This window comes from Xyrauchen texanus, chromosome 28, assembly GCF_025860055.1.
Source record: "Xyrauchen texanus isolate HMW12.3.18 chromosome 28, RBS_HiC_50CHRs, whole genome shotgun sequence".
Taxonomy (NCBI): Eukaryota; Metazoa; Chordata; class Actinopteri; order Cypriniformes; family Catostomidae; genus Xyrauchen; species Xyrauchen texanus.
The window spans coordinates 30,432,389-30,449,005 of NC_068303.1; the positions used below are offsets into that span (position 1 = coordinate 30,432,389).

The 16,617-nt window shown below is 41.5% G+C and overlaps 1 protein-coding gene across 1 annotated transcript in view; it reads right to left on the bottom strand.

Annotated features, from left to right (window-relative positions):
• Positions 1-1,724: 1,724 nt before the first annotated feature.
• Positions 1,725-16,617, bottom strand: part of LOC127622375 (forkhead box protein N3-like) — a 48,101-nt gene continuing 33,208 nt past the window's right edge. Inside the window, exons 4-6 of the mRNA XM_052096464.1 lie at positions 13,236-13,297; positions 7,764-7,872; positions 1,725-6,582 (exon numbers count right to left, since the gene is read on the bottom strand). Of these exons, the coding sequence (XP_051952424.1) occupies positions 6,078-6,582; positions 7,764-7,872; positions 13,236-13,297 (676 nt within the window). The 3' untranslated portion in view covers positions 1,725-6,077. The remainder of the gene's footprint in view (positions 6,583-7,763; positions 7,873-13,235; positions 13,298-16,617) is intronic.

The following is a 16,617-nucleotide window of genomic DNA, read 5'->3' on the forward strand; positions in this document are numbered from 1 at the left end:
CCATATCTGCATGATTTTATACATTACACTGCTGCCACACGATTGGCTGATTAGAAGTGAAATGATAAGTGTGGGTAAGAAACAGATAAAAATGTAAGTACATTTTTATCTATACAGATTTTTGTAATAAAGGATTGGAATACTGATCACTCCAGAAGTGATTGGATAGCTTCAGAAGACACATATTAAACCACTGGAGTCGTATTAATTACTTTTTTGCTGCCTTTTTGTGCTTTTGGAGCTTCAAAATTCTAGCAACAATTCACTTGCATTGATAGCACCAACAAAGCTGATACATTTTTCTAAATATCTGTTTATGTTCAACCAAAGAAAGACATAAACATCACAGACAACCAGTGTTGGGTGTAATGCATTAGTAATTAAATTACTTTTTCATTTAAAAAGTAAGGGATTACTCTTAATTGTTTAGTAATTCAGTTACAGTTACTTCTGATGTAATTGCACTAAATACTGTATAGACTATAGAACGATAAAAAAAAGAGTGAATTTAAAATCAAAATGTAATGTTTAATGTTAAAACATATGTTTTCTAACTTTATGCATCCTGCTTAAATTCTTTGGCCAGTTCATGAATAATTTATTTGATTTTATATGATTTATTTGAAAGAATTAAAAGAACAATTTCATGTCTATACTTGTATTTTTCATCTGGTCGAGTTTGAGAAGTGTTTTAGAATGTAATTAGTAAAAAGTAGTGCAATTACTTTTCAGACAGAGTAATTGGTACAGTAATCTAATTACACTGTAGAAGATGTCATTAGTAATTAGTTACTTTTTTAGAGTAACTTACCCAACACTGCAGACAACCTGAAAATATCAAGGAATTGTCAAATTAGTTTTTCCAGGCCTGAACATCATTGATATTCATATAGTGAATATACTGTACGTTTTCTTTTTTTTGTCATGTTTGGCTAGAAATTGTTCTTGTTTAAAGCTTGCTCACAAGCCGATTTGTGTCTGATTTGAGTTGTCCGATTTGAGAGCAGATCATGCTTTTGAGTCAGCCTAAATGATTTGTTAGTGAATGAAATTAATGATCTAATTAAAAATGATTTTACATATCCTTATCCAATAATCACAAATGGCTGGAAAGGTCATGGAAATTCTTTGACTCGAATGTATTCACTCAATACATAATTCCTTATCTGCAATTAAATTTCCACCTTTAATAATCAAGACAAGATAATCTTATGAAGTATTAAAGGTTTCAAAATATACACCTGTACTTTTTTACTCATATGGACTCAACACAAAGACTAATAAACTGTATCAAGCACAGATTGCATGCTTTTGGCTCCTGGAGTTGCATAGCAACAGAGCTGGCATCAGTACTACAGAGGGAACACAGGGCGCTGGTGGCTGCTGATTAAGCCTGTATTGCTTTTAATTATGAGTAGAGCTCCAGTTGCATAAACCATTATTGTAACTTGAGTCCCATTTTCCACACCCAAGCTTAATGTGATCATGTCACCTTTAATATGGGCTAAATCAGTGAAGGTGCAGGCAATCTGGACACAATCCCACACTGTGTTCCAGTAACAAAATATTATGTGGTGTAAGAGATATAGTGATACTTATATAATATACTATAACACAAAGTAATATAATTGATATACATATAATACTATGTTTTCATTGAATACTGTTTTCTGACAACAATCACAATTGAAATGACTGAAAAAACAACTCATTTAAAACTCTGATATTTTTATTATTGCAACTGGAAGACAATACATTACATAAACATTATTTTAAGTTTCAGGAGAAATATGATGAAAAGTAACAATATGACATGACATTTTTGTCACAAAGACATTATGGTTATTTACATGTATTGATGAAATAGTTTGATATTGGTCTTTGGCAATATGATTGCACACCAAGGAAATAGACAGCTTTATACTCGTACAGCACTGGCATCTGAGTGTATTGAAAAAAAAATGACCTGGTCAAATACATATTCATCATTACTCCATTGTGCTCTAGAAATCAAACCAGACCACTAGTGACTTAAAGTACAAGGACAGAAACATATTTGACAAAATAACAAACAAACAACATCGACAAAACCCTTATATTATTTCACATATAATTTCAGAGGCAAAGTGAGTTTTCAAATAAATAATTCATGCATATTTTCTCCCTCTTTTGTCTTATATGGATTTGTATGGATTTCAGTTAGCCATTTAATCAGTTAAATAGAAATCATGTTGTTGGTACACAAAAACAAATGGCATGTTATTGGACTGGCATAAATTTAAAGCAAAACTATAGCAGCAGCTTATTGCCAATGTAACTCAAATAAAATAGGGGATATAGTCCATTCCCGCGGCATGTCTTTGCCACTGAGCACTAACTTTACACTGTACTCGCACAGCAAACCAGCACATACAGTGCCACTAATACACCACTAGAACCCCTGCAGAGGACAAAAAGTCATATACTATTTAAAGGGATAGTTCTCCCAAAAATGAAAATTCTCTCATTATTAACTCAGCCTCATGCCATCCCAGATGTATATGGCTTTCTTTCTTCTGCTGAACACAAACAAAGATTTTAAAAGAATATCTCAGCTCTGTAGGTCCATTCAATGCAAGTGAATGGTGACCAGATCTTTGAAGGTCAAAAAAGCACATAAAAGCAGCATAAAAGTAATCCAATATTATACATGTGGATGAGAAACAGAACAATATTTAGATCCTTTTTTACTATAAATTATCCTCCCTGTCCAGTAAGTGGCATTATGCACGGAGAAGGTGAATCGCCAAAAACAAAAGCCAAAACATGTGGAATGGACTTAAATATTGATATTTTTCTTACCCACACCTATCATATCACTTCTGAAGATTTATCCACTGGAGATATATTAATGACTTTTATGCTGCTTATGTGCCTTTTGGAGATTTGAAGTTTTGGTCACCATTTACTTGCATTGTTTGGACGTACAGAGCTGAAATATTTTGTGTTCTGCAGAAGAAAGTCATAAACATCTGGGATGGCATGAGGGTGAATAAATGTTGAGAGAATTTACATTTTTGGGTGAACTACCCCTTTAAGAAAGTGCTGAAACATTAAGGGATATTGAAGAAAGGAATATTTGAAAGGACTGGAAAATGTTAACATATTCATGCTCCTCAGCCCTGGAGGACACAAAACATTCAGAAAGACTTCAATATGAAAAGTATAAGTGGAGTTGAAACACTTCCGATAGATGCTGCATAACAAATATATGAATGGTTATGAGAGATAATGACCCGAGAATCCAACAAAATTTCAGAACAACATTACATCAACTTAGAGAAAGAGAACTTTTGAGTGAACTGTCCCTTGAAGACCACAATGGGACCCTTGCATACTTGGCCATTCAGTTTCTCAGATGCAGTTCAAGTTCATGAGAGTTGGAAACAGAGAGGGGTACTTCAAAGCAATCAATGGAAAAAACAGACAAGCCAAGGCATAATTTACTAATTGTTGAATCACTGACATATTAAATTATTTTTAAAGTATTAAAAATGAGTAACCATTTGATCTAGATTTAAAGGCTGTTTGACATTTTCATCAGTCAAGCAGTGCAGTAATCCGGGATCATCCCGTTTCACTCACTGAAGCCTATTCTAACTCCTTGTCAAACTATTTCGGTACAATTTATGATATCATTGATGCAGGCTACACAATGAAAATGACCCTAAAAGAGTAGTTAAACATTACAAAAGAACATAACAGACATCCAAGCACATGAACTAAAGGCAGGCACAACCTTAAAGGGTGTACAGAGTGATAGGTCATTTAACACTGAGTATTAACAACATCTGAACACTTACATCAATGAATTGAAAAGGACCAGCAACCCGAGGACGACAAAAAAAAAAAAAAAAAAAGACAAAATCAGTTTCACCTGATATTCAATACAAGGCAGATCTGTTTGAAAATTGGTTTCAATAAATCTCTTCCTTTGGAAGAGGTGTCTGCCAAAGAAGAGATACAATAATTATAATAAAAAAAGTAAAGCAATAAACTTATGATTTAAGAGACGCTGACTAGGCCCTCTTTTTGTTTTCTTGTAATAAAATAAGCCATGCCTCATGCTAAATATCTATCTTACATGATCTTTCATTTAAAAAAAGAAAATACTTCTTTCTTATGTGTAAGCATCCATGCAATATAACTGAGAACCTGAGGCAAAAACTGCCTTCTGTGAAAATAGGGAATTACTTTTTACAGTGTTATCCTGGCAGGACAAATAGCTTGGATTGTGAAGACATTATGCAAAAAAAACAAACAAACACCAACGTTTTGGCAAAACTTTGACATTAACACAATAGGCATTTCTGACACACTGCTTCACAAAAGATCAGTTTTTAGTGTGCTTTAATAGGAACTAATACCAGAAATGTTTTGAACACCAGGCATTTAAGAGACAATTTATGTACTGCATTTGACCTTTCAGATATGTTATCCATTGGACACAGGTAATTTTTCCACAAAAACTTTTGCTGCTTAATTAATAAATAAATATTCATCTTAAAGACCTTAGGTTGGTTTTATTACTTTCTATTCTATTATTGGTCTTTCGAAGTGTGCATGGATTAGTTGCACTCTCTTCAACAGGTCTCTTCTTTGGCACACTTAAGAGCAGCATAAAGATCTCTCCATTTACCTTTCAATCTTGCAACTAGAAGAACTGCTACAACATATTTAAAGGTGCACCCAATAATCTTTTTTCCTCAATCAGTTTGACCCATAAATAAATACCATGTACCATGGCTGGGTATTAGCTGGGACATCTCATGTAAGTATTCATGATTTAAATATATATTGAAAAAAAAATCATGTACACTTACATTAAATGAAGGCTCCAGTCGTATCAGTTGCCCAATAAAAGCTCTATTTTCTAAGGAACGGGTCACTTCACGAGGTCCACCATCTTGAGATCACACGACCAACTGAAAACTTTGCTTTTGGGCGATGCTACTACATCCACACCGCTAGGTGTCAGTATGGCCACATTTACACCTTGCATTAACATGCATTTTCGGTGATCCGATTGCTATGGGGGTGGTAAGGGACGCATTCTGAGCCCATTCAAAGAAGGTTTAAATGCAAATACGTTTTTGTTATCTGTATACTACAACTACACAAGTAATTAATTATTTGAAGAGGTTGCACTACAGTTATCTGTTGTTAAAGTGCTGTGTTGTGGGTTCATGCCTTATTTTGTTCCATTCACTTCTATTGTAAATGCCTCACTGGGACCCAGATTTGTGCTTTTTGTTTTTTTAAAGAAAAGGAGGGATTAGTCGAAATACATTTTTATGTTAATTAATACTATGCCACAAATTCTGTTGATTGATCTTAACTTCTATTGAACCCAGAATATTTCTTTTAATTCTGCCATCGCAATGCGAAGAACACAACACTTACAAACTGCAGAGCGCGAGATGAATATTATAAAAAAAAATTCGGCAACACGAAATGCAGCTTTGATGGCTGCCAAAAAAAAAATTCCATGACGGGAAAACCCTGACTGTTAAAGTGATGGAAAGCAATAGAATTATCAATTGTTGTTTCTAAAATTTGCTGAAAGACACAGAATTTTCAATTGCCACAGCTTCTGATGTAATATGTAAGTAGTTTTTTCCATTTTGCGTGGGTAATTCTGATCGGATCTCTATCCGACCACAGTAGAGATGCATTTGACTGCAAGGTGTAAATGCAATCCAGCTAAAGAATATCTAAACACTATCCAGATATGAAACGCATGTGCACCTTTAATTATTTTAAATTGTTCGCTAGGGTTGAAGAATGAACAAAAACAAACATAAAAAAAATTCCACTCAAATGACTGAAAATGTACTATGGCTTTTCTTCCCTCTGCGCACTCACACGCACACACTCACACACACCCGGACAAAGCAACATGGACATGAGAATCATTCAGCCGGAAATAAAATTGAACACTGGACGACAGTAATTTTATTGATATTGCCACAACTGACTAGAATTCACCTGATATCCTGGAACAGAAGTATTTAGATCTGTGTTGACGGGATTTCCGCTCATTGCTCATCTTTAATTTCCTCTTTCGGTTCCTTATGAACTTTACATACACGCTGACAATTTTTATTCAAACCTGTGCGCATGCCAGCCAGGTGAAGCAATGACCCTGCTGCCTCTTTCATCTTCTCATCTTCCTCATCGCTTCCCAGAAGCTTTTCCGCCCGCCTCTTCTTCAGTGGAAGCGTGTCGCCAGGGGTCCGTAATTGACCTTTGGTCCACAGCATGCTTCTGTGGTGGAGCAGTTGAGAAGGAGGTGGCGTAATGTCCAGCGGAAAGTCTTTTTGCTCCTCTTTGACCTCAGTGACTGTTATCTTCTGACCATGGCTGTAGGCAGAGAGGAATTCCTGAGTGGAGCAGGATGAGATGGGGGAAGAACTGTCCCTCTTTGTACTCAGGGACTGAGAGCTGCTGTATGTGTGATCCTCCTGTTGATCATCACTGGGTGGAGGAGAGTCACTGCACATACCGTTTCTACCCCGTGTCAGGTAGTCGCCCAGGGCTGATCTGATAAGAGAGAGAGAAGGGGAGGGAAAAGATTACGTTTTCAAACAGCTATTCCAAAACACTCCCCCTGTCCCAAACTCACCGATGTGGTACAATGTTGGACTGGTCCGATGTTATGTACTACAGTGTTTATACTTTCCAGGGTAATCAACCAACGAATGGCTTACTTATATGATCTATTCACACTAGGCTAGGATAGGAGAATGTATTTTCACAGCGAGAAAAAAACTGTGGCATAAGCAATAAGATAAAATTGTGTATTAGTGACTTGCTCGACAATCTCTTTTTTGATTTTCCCATTTGCCAGAGTGATCTCATCATTGGTGGTGTGTGTGTGTGTGTGTCCTCCACCATGTAAAATGTGACACCAATGTTTACTCTAGTTTTACTCTGTTCTCTGTCTCGGTGTCTTTTAACACGTCTTCAGATGTTGCTACATTTCTTTTCCTCTGTACATGTATGCCATGATTCATATTCCTCTGGCTTAACAGCTAGTTCAAGTAGCTATGCCTATACTCACGCTATAGGTTTGTGCAAGAGAAGGATGGGTGGAGCTGAGCAGGCCGCTCAAAATATAAATATAAATGTTTTGATATAATTTTGGGGAAGGTAAACCCACAAATGGCTTAATTATAGTTGCCAATAAGCAATAAACTGGAATAGTAGAATGTATTTTGACAATTAAAAAATTACATCACCTTTAATAAGTTTATGGAATTTATTTGTCTTGTTTTATCGTCTACCATGTGAAAATCTGATCTGAAAAGTCTGACTGCTTAGAAAAGTAATCCACATTTTCCTGAACAACCACCAGGTGGCGCCATGAAGATTCTGACTGCTGCTGGAATGTTTTCTGATTCTGGATGTAAAACTACTGAAACAAGAAATCCAGACGAAGAACAACAACCATTTAAGTTTTAGTTTGAGTAAAAATAAGTTCAACAAGTTGGCTGTCATATCAACTCTAAGAATTTAATCATATTGACGTAATTAACCTCAGGCCATCGTTTATTCATGTCATCTACGCACTAAGTTGAGGCACTGTCAAAAACCCAACTCTTCCTTTTAAAATGTAGACACTTCTTTGTCAAAAGCCAAAACAGAAAAGAGTTTTGCATGTTTCACATGTCCATATGCCAGCTTGGTTTGCAAGTGTTGGAAGAGTCAAGCATAATACCAACCTCACGGCTGTGGTCCTCTTGCTCACAGAACTCAATGGAAGGGGTCTGATTACTGGAAAGAGTCTCTGAGCGCTGACACATGAGCCATGCTGTACCACTCTCTGTGGAACTGCAACACAACAAACACCCAGTTACAACTCATGGTAGGTATACCATACACAAAACATTAAACCAAACATTGAAGAGAACTTTTCTTCAGTGATTTTAGTAACCAGGGTTGGGCACCATTGTATAACTGGATGCTTAAGGCACCAGCACATTTCATACGAAAACTAAGAACGAATGGATATGATGTAATTTAGAACAAAATCTTGCCAAAAAGGAGGTGTTACTGAGTACGTTTTGGTGTTTCGTAACAGTTTGCCAGGGCAAACTTTCAGGAATACTTCTTACCAGCTGCTAAACACCTTTACCATTATTATAACACTATACCATTACTACCATTGTTCCACTTCATAAGTAGGTGCGACCTAGAGCTCCACCTACTTTGAGTCAGACGGATTTTTCAGATATATTGATCAGTCAGTTAAGATCAGTCAAAATGAAAACACTGACATGAAGAGTTATTACTGAGGTGGTGCAAACTAACGTCTAGGTTACGTATGTAACCTAGATTCCCTGATGGAGGGAACGAGACGTTGTGTCGAAGAAACAACACTAGGGGTCTCTCTTGAGGGCCGAATATGCCTCTGATCTATGAAAAAAGGCCAATGAGAAGTTGGCAGACAGTATTTGCATACCCCGCCCCCGGACATACGGGTATAAAAGCGGGGAAATACGTCGAGTTCATTCAGGATTTTTCTGAGGAGCCGGAAATGGTCTCAGCGACGTGGCCGGGAGGACACAATGTCTCGTTCCCTCCATCAGGGAACTGAGGTTACATACGTAACCTAGACGTTCCCCGTCTGTTGCTCACTTCTACGTTGTGATTCAGTGATTCAGACTGCATGTACCCTTCCCCAATGCCCCATAAAAGTCATCGGAATCCTTCTGGAACGGGCCGAGCCTCACTGGGCCTCTTTTCTCTCAATGTTACTCGCATAGAGCCAAAAACGGCTGGGGCCCTTACACGCATCGTGGGAAGGAGGGTCTTACCCAGTTTCCTATTCTTTCAGGGGAAAAGACCCTGCGGAGACCACACCTGCCCAGGAAGGGGGAGGTAAATGTGGTGAAATACATCACATGGGCCACTCAGGTCACATGTGGAAAAATGGCGCAGTGGTAGATCCAGCCTCAAGGAGGGGGGAGTTTCTACAACACAGTGACCGATGGGCAGCTGGAACTGCCTAAGGGAGAAGCGAGTCCACTCGTAAGGGGACCGTATAGCTGAAAATACACACAGGAGGAGTCCACGCAGGAGTCCCCACCTGTGGAGCACCTATTCCAGTACAGGGTAGATTTGAGTACCCACAGTGGATTGGGTCGGCGAATTCCTCCGCCGAATTGCGGAACCACAGGGCTAGAGTGGAGTCATCCAAGGATCCAAATGAATGGTTTCTCCTGGGAGAGAATGCGCACAGTTTTACATTGGGTGAGGGTAAGGGCTCTAGGTGCAAGCGATCCACCCTGTCAGTCCGTCAGCGTGTACCGAGTTCTACCGGCTCGGACCTGAGAAAACACGGGACGATACTGACTCTACACTGAGATTGTAAAATCTCGCAAAGTGTTAGGTGTCACCCAACCCGCTGCTCTAAATATGTCTGCCAGGGAGGTGCCTCTGGCCAGTGCCCACGAGGACGCAACACTTCTTGTTGAGTGTGCTCGGACCCGCAAGGGGGGTGGGGGGCACGGCCTGGGTGTGATAGGCCAATGAAATGGTTTCCACCACCCAGTGGGAAAGCCTCTGTTTGGAGACAGTGTTCCCTTTCCGCTGTCCACCAAAGCAGACAAAGAGCTGCTCAGAACGTTTCAAGCTCTGCGTGTGGTCCAAGTAGGTACGCAAAGCATGTACCGGACACAGCAACGAAGGGGCTGGGTCTGCCTCCTCCTGGGGTAGCGCTTGCAGGTTCACTACCTGGTCTCTGTATGGCGTGGTAGGAACCTTGGGCACGTAGCCCGGTCACGGTCTTAGGATCACATGTGTGTCTGACGGACCGAACTCCAGGCAAGTGTCGCTGACAGAGAACGCTTGCAGGTCCCCGACCCTCTTGATGGAGGCGAGCACGATCAGAAGAGCTGTCTTTAGAGAGAGGGCCCTGAGTCCAACTGATTCTAGCGGCTCGAAGGGGGGTCTCTAAAGGAACAGGCTTGGCCGGGAAGGATTTAACCTCCGGGCGCCTCTTAAGAACCTGATGATTAAGTCGTGCTTACCCAAAACTTGCCGTCTACTGTGTCGTGGTGGGCCGCGATAGCAGCAACATACATCTTCAAGGTGGAAGGGGACAGCCTCCACTCCAGCCTCTCCTGCAGAAATAAGAGCACTGACCTAACTGCGCAACTCTGTGGGTCTTCAGCCCGGGAAGAGCACCAATTTGCGAACAAGCGCCACTTCAGGGCGTAAAGTTGCCTGGTAGAGGGGGCTCTGGCTTGGTTGATCGTGTCTACGATGGCAGGTGGTAGACCAGCTAGATCTTTCACGTCCCATCCAGAGGCCAGACGTGGAGGTTCCAGAGGTCTGGGTGCGGATGCCAGAGCGTGCCCCGTCCCTGAGAAAGAAGGTCTTTCCTCAGGGGAATTCGCCAGGGAGGGGCTGTCACGAGGAGTACAAGGTCCAAGAACCAGGCCCGGGTGGGCCAGTAGGGAGCCACTAGGGTGACTTGCTCCTCGTCCTCCCTGACCTTGCATAGCACCTGTGCAAGACGGCTCACTGGGGGAAAAGCATACTTGCGTAACCCCGAGGGCAAGCTGTGTGCCAGTGCGTCCGCCCCGAGGGGAGCCTCTGTTCGGGTATACCAGTGCGGGCAGTGGGAGGTCTCTCGGGAGCCAAACAAGTTTACCTGGGCCTTGCCGAATCATTCCCAAATCAGCTGGACCGACTGGGGGTGAAGCCTCCACTCTCCACCGGAAAAGCATTGTCGTGACAATGAGTGGTGCGCAGCGACTTCCGCGGTGGTGCTGTCTGATATGTTTGTCTCAAACTAATGGGAGAAACTACCGCAGGGCAAAGAAAACAGTCAGCAACTCTAGGCAATTGATGTGCCAGCGCAGCGGGGCCCCTTTGGCGCTCCAACCCAATCTGGAGGTGTCGGTCATGACAAGGACACATCAGGGACCTGCTGCAAGGGTACTCCTGCTCTCCTGACCCCAGAAAGCAGAGGTCTGTCAGAGGTCTGTCTCGGGACTCGAGTCTGAAGCAAGTGCTGAAGCGGTCTCATATGCGGAGGATACCATATGCCCCAGGAGCCTCTGGAAAAGGGACTGCTGTGCCCGGCCTGAGGGTGGCGAGGCATTCCAGCACTGACTGTGCATGCTTGTTGGTAAGACGGGCTGACATTGAGACTGAGTCTAACTCCAAGCCAAGAAAAGAGATGCTCTGAACCGGGGCGATCTTGCTCTTTTCCCAGTTGACCTGAAGCCCCAAACGGCTGAGGTGCCTGAGCACCTGGTCTCTGTGAGCGCATAGGAACTCTCGGGAGTGGGCCAGAATGAGCCAGTCGTCGAGGTAATTGAGTATGCGGATGCCGGCTTCACGTAGCGGGGAAAGGGCTGCCTCTGAGACTTTCGTGAAGACACGAGGGGACAGAGACATGCTGAAGGGGAGGACTTTGTACTGATACGCCTGGCCATCGAACACGAACCGTAGGAAGGGTCGGTGTTGAGGCAGAATTGAGATGTGGAAGTACGCGTCCTTCAGGTCTACCGCTGCGAACCAATCTAGATGCCAGACGCAAGTTAAGATGTGCATTTTGAACGGGAGTTTGTGCAAAGCCCGGTTGAAATCTCGCAAGTCCAAGATCGGTCGTAAGCCTCCACCTTTCTTGGGTACGACGAAGTAAGGGCTGTAGAAACCCTTCTTCATCTCGGATGGAGGGACATGCTCTATCGCGTCTTTGAGTAAGAGAGTAGCGATTTCCGCGCGCAGGGATTTGGCATGCTCGCCGTGTATTGCCCGCGATGGGGGCCGGAGGCCTGGCAAACTGAATTGCATAACCGAGTCGGATGGTCCGGGCCAGCCAGTGAGACGGGTTGGGAAGTGAAAGCCACGCATCCAAGCTTATTTTTGACGTACCCGGTGGGGCGGAGCAGGTAGTACGGCATCGGGAGGCGAGGACGCATCCCGAGGCTCTGGTACTGAGAAAGGGGACGCCCTCGACGAGCAGATGGGGCATGGCCCATGGCGGCAGGTTTGCGGCAGCAAATTACAAGCTCATTTGCATGTGAAAATCATAGCAAATCTATCTGCTGCAAATCTGTGGCTAGTTTTCCAGAACTCTAGATTTTATGTAAGGTAGTTGTTCATCCTCAAATTGAAATGCTCCTCTAAACAACTCCCCCAGCAGCATGAACGAAAAAAGAACGAAGCACTTCGCCATGTGTATGCTGGGGCCTTTTGTATCTACAGAGGATTTGCCTTTAATATCACAAATGGCTACATTTTACAAGCTACACCAAGGTGTACCTATCATCCATAGACTGGATTGGACATGGAAATTCCTGCTAATATTCTACATTGGAACAGGATCAAATGAAAATACACTGACATCTACTAAATCTCCTGCGGTAGTGATTGTAATGACATCTCTCAAAGAAATGTTCATGAAAACATCTAATAAAGAGACTAACTGAAGAACACTTCTTCCTAGAAGAAAGTAATATACATTATGGTTTGGAGAACTACATGGTTAGGGTGAGTAAACGATGACAGAATTTTATTTTTTGGGTGAGCTATGCCTTTAAGGGACAGGCAAAAAGGACACTGAGACAGCCATCACTGGTGTCCATTCACAAACTGTAAGCACTTCGGTATTGGCTAGTTGCAAGCTTTAGTTAAGCGGCCTTGAGTCAATACTGTCCAGCCGAGAGCTTGACACACATACTCACACATGGCGCTCTTTGCTTTTATGTAGACAGCCATCAAGACATTCATATCACTGAAAAGCCAATAGCCCTGTTCAGACACTTTTCACAGGCAGCACTGCCTCCATTATTCCATTATCAAAAGCAGACGAGAAGGAGAGAGGAACAACTACAGACAGATAATGTATCCATTTCCTTCCATTTAGCTGCTCGCTGTGGAGTGGAAAGAGAGCACCCTGATTGGAATCGAATGGACATTTAAACGGTTGGGACACCAACAAGGAATGGGGGTGGGGGTGGGGGGCAAGTATCTGATGGACTAGTTGTGGGAAATGAGAGAAAGAGTGATGAAAAAAGAATGATTCCCAAGAGATTACAAAAGGAAATCAGCAGACTCAAAGCAGGTATTTGAGCTGTAAAGAGTATTTGTCTCCTGGTATGCAGTTGAAACAATAAATAAAAACAGAATAGATGGAATAGACAAAAGTCTGCATGACTCAAATGCAGGGTTTTCACCTTGTAAGAGCATTTTCCCTCCATTATTTCTGAAGAATGGACTTCCTGGCCATAGTGGACTACTGAGGGATATAGACAGAGAGAGAGACTGTTAGAGAAAGGAAGTTTAACGTGTCTTTCTAAGAAACATACATAGCCTTCATATGTGTAAAATGACCTGAACAATAAATAGCTCATGCCAATTTTAGTTTTTTGTGTTAATATAGGCATTTTCCAATTCTCACACAATTCACAAACATTTTTTCTTTCAATCAGTATGCATGTTTTGGCCTGTCCCCAAATTTTCCAAATTGTCCTTGCCATATTACAAGAGGGAAGGGTACCGTGACCAGTCTGTGTTGTGCGAATGTTACATCGTCTGACAAGGTGGGGGGTGGTAGGGTGCACGAGTGTTAAATCGTCTGGGGTGCATGAGTGTTAATTGACTTTAATTGTTTGTCAGTAAATCTTAAAAGGTTAACACTGTTTGCAAGATTTTGTATGGAAAACTATTGCTAATGAAAAGTGAATATTTGCAGAAATTTGACATGCACCAGTAAAACGGCCAAACATCGGTATCAGCTGATAAAAGCAATTTTGCACTATTGTACATCAGCCGATAGGTTAAAAACAGACGATATAATAAGGGTCAAGCTTCATCATTTAGTTCATGTGAGTTAATCATGTGCATTGTTTATAACTGTGATCAGTTATTCTAAAACATGGAAGACATGTAGAGACAGAGAGTAAAATTTCTTTAGAAGTTATGCAATTAATTGTCAGTGATTTGAAACAAGGTTGCATAGAAAATTTGAAACACCAACCTATTGGTACACAGAATTTGTATAGGTGTATCCCGTTCTAAAAAATATGACCATATCAGAATCACCTTATAAAACTAAAAAAGGCTCTCATTTCATTGAATGACCCAAAAGAAAGATACTGGGTAAAAATGAAATCATAAAACCGCATTTAAAACAATTAGAAATTAATCATAAACTTCTGAAATCTCAGTCAATGAGAGATGAAGCAGAGGAGATGGAACTATAAGGAGAAAATTAAAACAATAAGAACATGATGGTGCGGACTGCAAACTGCAGACGAAGAGGTAGTGCTGGAATCTGATTGAACCAGTACATATGTTCCAGAGAGGCTCGGAAATCCCATTATTCACCATAATTACTTGTTTACAGACAGCCCAAATCAATGGATACAAATGGCATCTATTTCTAATAACATTTTACATTATGCCTTCCCTTAGGTGGACTCCTTTAGTCCTGAAACCATATCCCAAGTTAAGTATGGACACATAAAGATCTGTGTGTGAGAACTTATCCTAGTTCATAATTACAAATGCACTCACATATATGGGGCCTGGATAGCTCAACGGGTATTGACGCTGACTACCACCGCTGGAGTCACGAGTTTGAATCCAGGGTGTGCTGAGTGACTCCAGCAAGTCTCCTAAGCAATCAAATTGGCCCGGTTGCTAGGGAGGGTAGAGTCAGATGGGGTAACCTCCCTGTGGTCGCAACTAGTGGTTTTCGCTCTTAGTGGGGCATATGGTAAATTGTGTGTGGATCATGGAGAATAGCGTGCAGTATCATGTATAACGAGCCACACGATAAGATGTGCAGATTGACTGTCTCAGAAGCAGAGGCAACTGAGTCTTTGCGATTGAGGCGAGTAACAGTGCCACCACGAGGAGCTACTACTAGTTCCAATTGGGCATTCCAAACTGGGAGAAAAGAGGATACAATTTTTTTTTTTACAGAAAATGCATTACATATCTGCCAAATGTGGGGATGGATATATATATTTGATAGCCTCAGTAAGGGAATAGATGATTACAATTTCCAGTGCCTCTTTTAATGAGGTAAACAAGATACATTACAGCAAACTGTAACAAAATTGGGTCATACCAGCTTTAGCTGGTCAACCAGTTAGAGCTATGCTCTGGAACATGGTTTACTAGCTCAACCAGCTGAGGCAAGGTAGTCCACCAGCACTAACCAGATAGACCAAAATAGTCAACCAGGTCAACCTTTGTGCCACAGGCTTTTATTCCACCTTATCAATCATGAAATCTAGCTTGGACCAGCTAAAGACCACCTAAAAACTTGTAAAACCAGCTCCCTTTAGGTTTTAGTTGGAGTTTTCAGAAGGGAACCAATTTGGATTATTAGGTTTGGCCAAGGCTCACTTGTTTGGCTATAACAAACTAATATTTAATTGATGAAAAAGAGCCACTTATTCTGAATGAATAAGCTTTGTATTTGTAAACCGAGTAACTGTATAATTAACTGTACCACTGTTTATATTGTTACTGATTTTCAGTTCCCAAAAGAGAACTACAGACCACAAGGTACTGAGAACAGCTCCCTCATCCCATAAGAGGTAGTAGAAAAAGATAAAGGCAAAAGGTACTGTTGCTATGGAGTTTAGCGTTGCTAAGCCTAAAATGTATTTCTTTGCACTAACTGTCTGTCCTATCTCTGTTTTTTTTTTTTTACCAGACAAATAGCTTTGTGCTACTATTCCACCTGTCTCATGCATGTGTTGCCATGGAGGTGCTCTGGTCGTCACAGCAACAGCAGAGGAGGAGAAACAGCGCAGGAAGGGCAAGCATATGCCTATTTTTTTCTTATCCCACAGATTCCCCAGAGAAATGGGACCAACTGCTGACGAGGTGTTCAGGAATGAGTGAGGAACTGACCCAATACCCTTTACAAATGATCAATGTGTTCTTCACTGGAAGGTCATGAGAGAAGACATCACAGTAAGGCATGTGTATCATCTTTCTAGGTCTCTCTCCTTCTCTCTCTCCCTCTCCTACCTGGAGGTAAAGAGATTTATCAACATGGTTGCATGTTGATTACTGCTCTGATGACTCATTTCCCTGATGAAAAACTAGCTTGGTTTGCTGGACTTTGTTGGTCTTCCAGCCTAGATGGTCTGCCAGGCTGGTTAGTTTACTGGTTTTAGAGGTGGTTCGGGCACTTGATCTCCCAGCGGGTCAAGCTAAAACAGCTTAAACCAGATAAGACCAGCTAGGTCCAGCATTTATTTTACAGCAGTGTTGCTATCTATATTATTTATACCATGGTATCATTCTGCCTGATCTCATGAATGTTATGTTACTGTGATGACATTTTGTTTCGTGACAGAGGTGAAATGTCCACTGAGTGGAGTTAAACTTTCTCAGAAACAGATACATTAAGAGTAATGCTCTATCAAGTTTATATCAACAAAACCTCCCTACCTAACCTAAACCTAACCAATAGTGTCAGACATAGCAAATGTGAGATAAAAAAATTCAAATGCTGAAGCAACCATGTCATTTTGTCGTGCTTCTTTACACTTTCATCTCGTGTCGAATCTCGTGCTCTTCGGGACTTGTAAC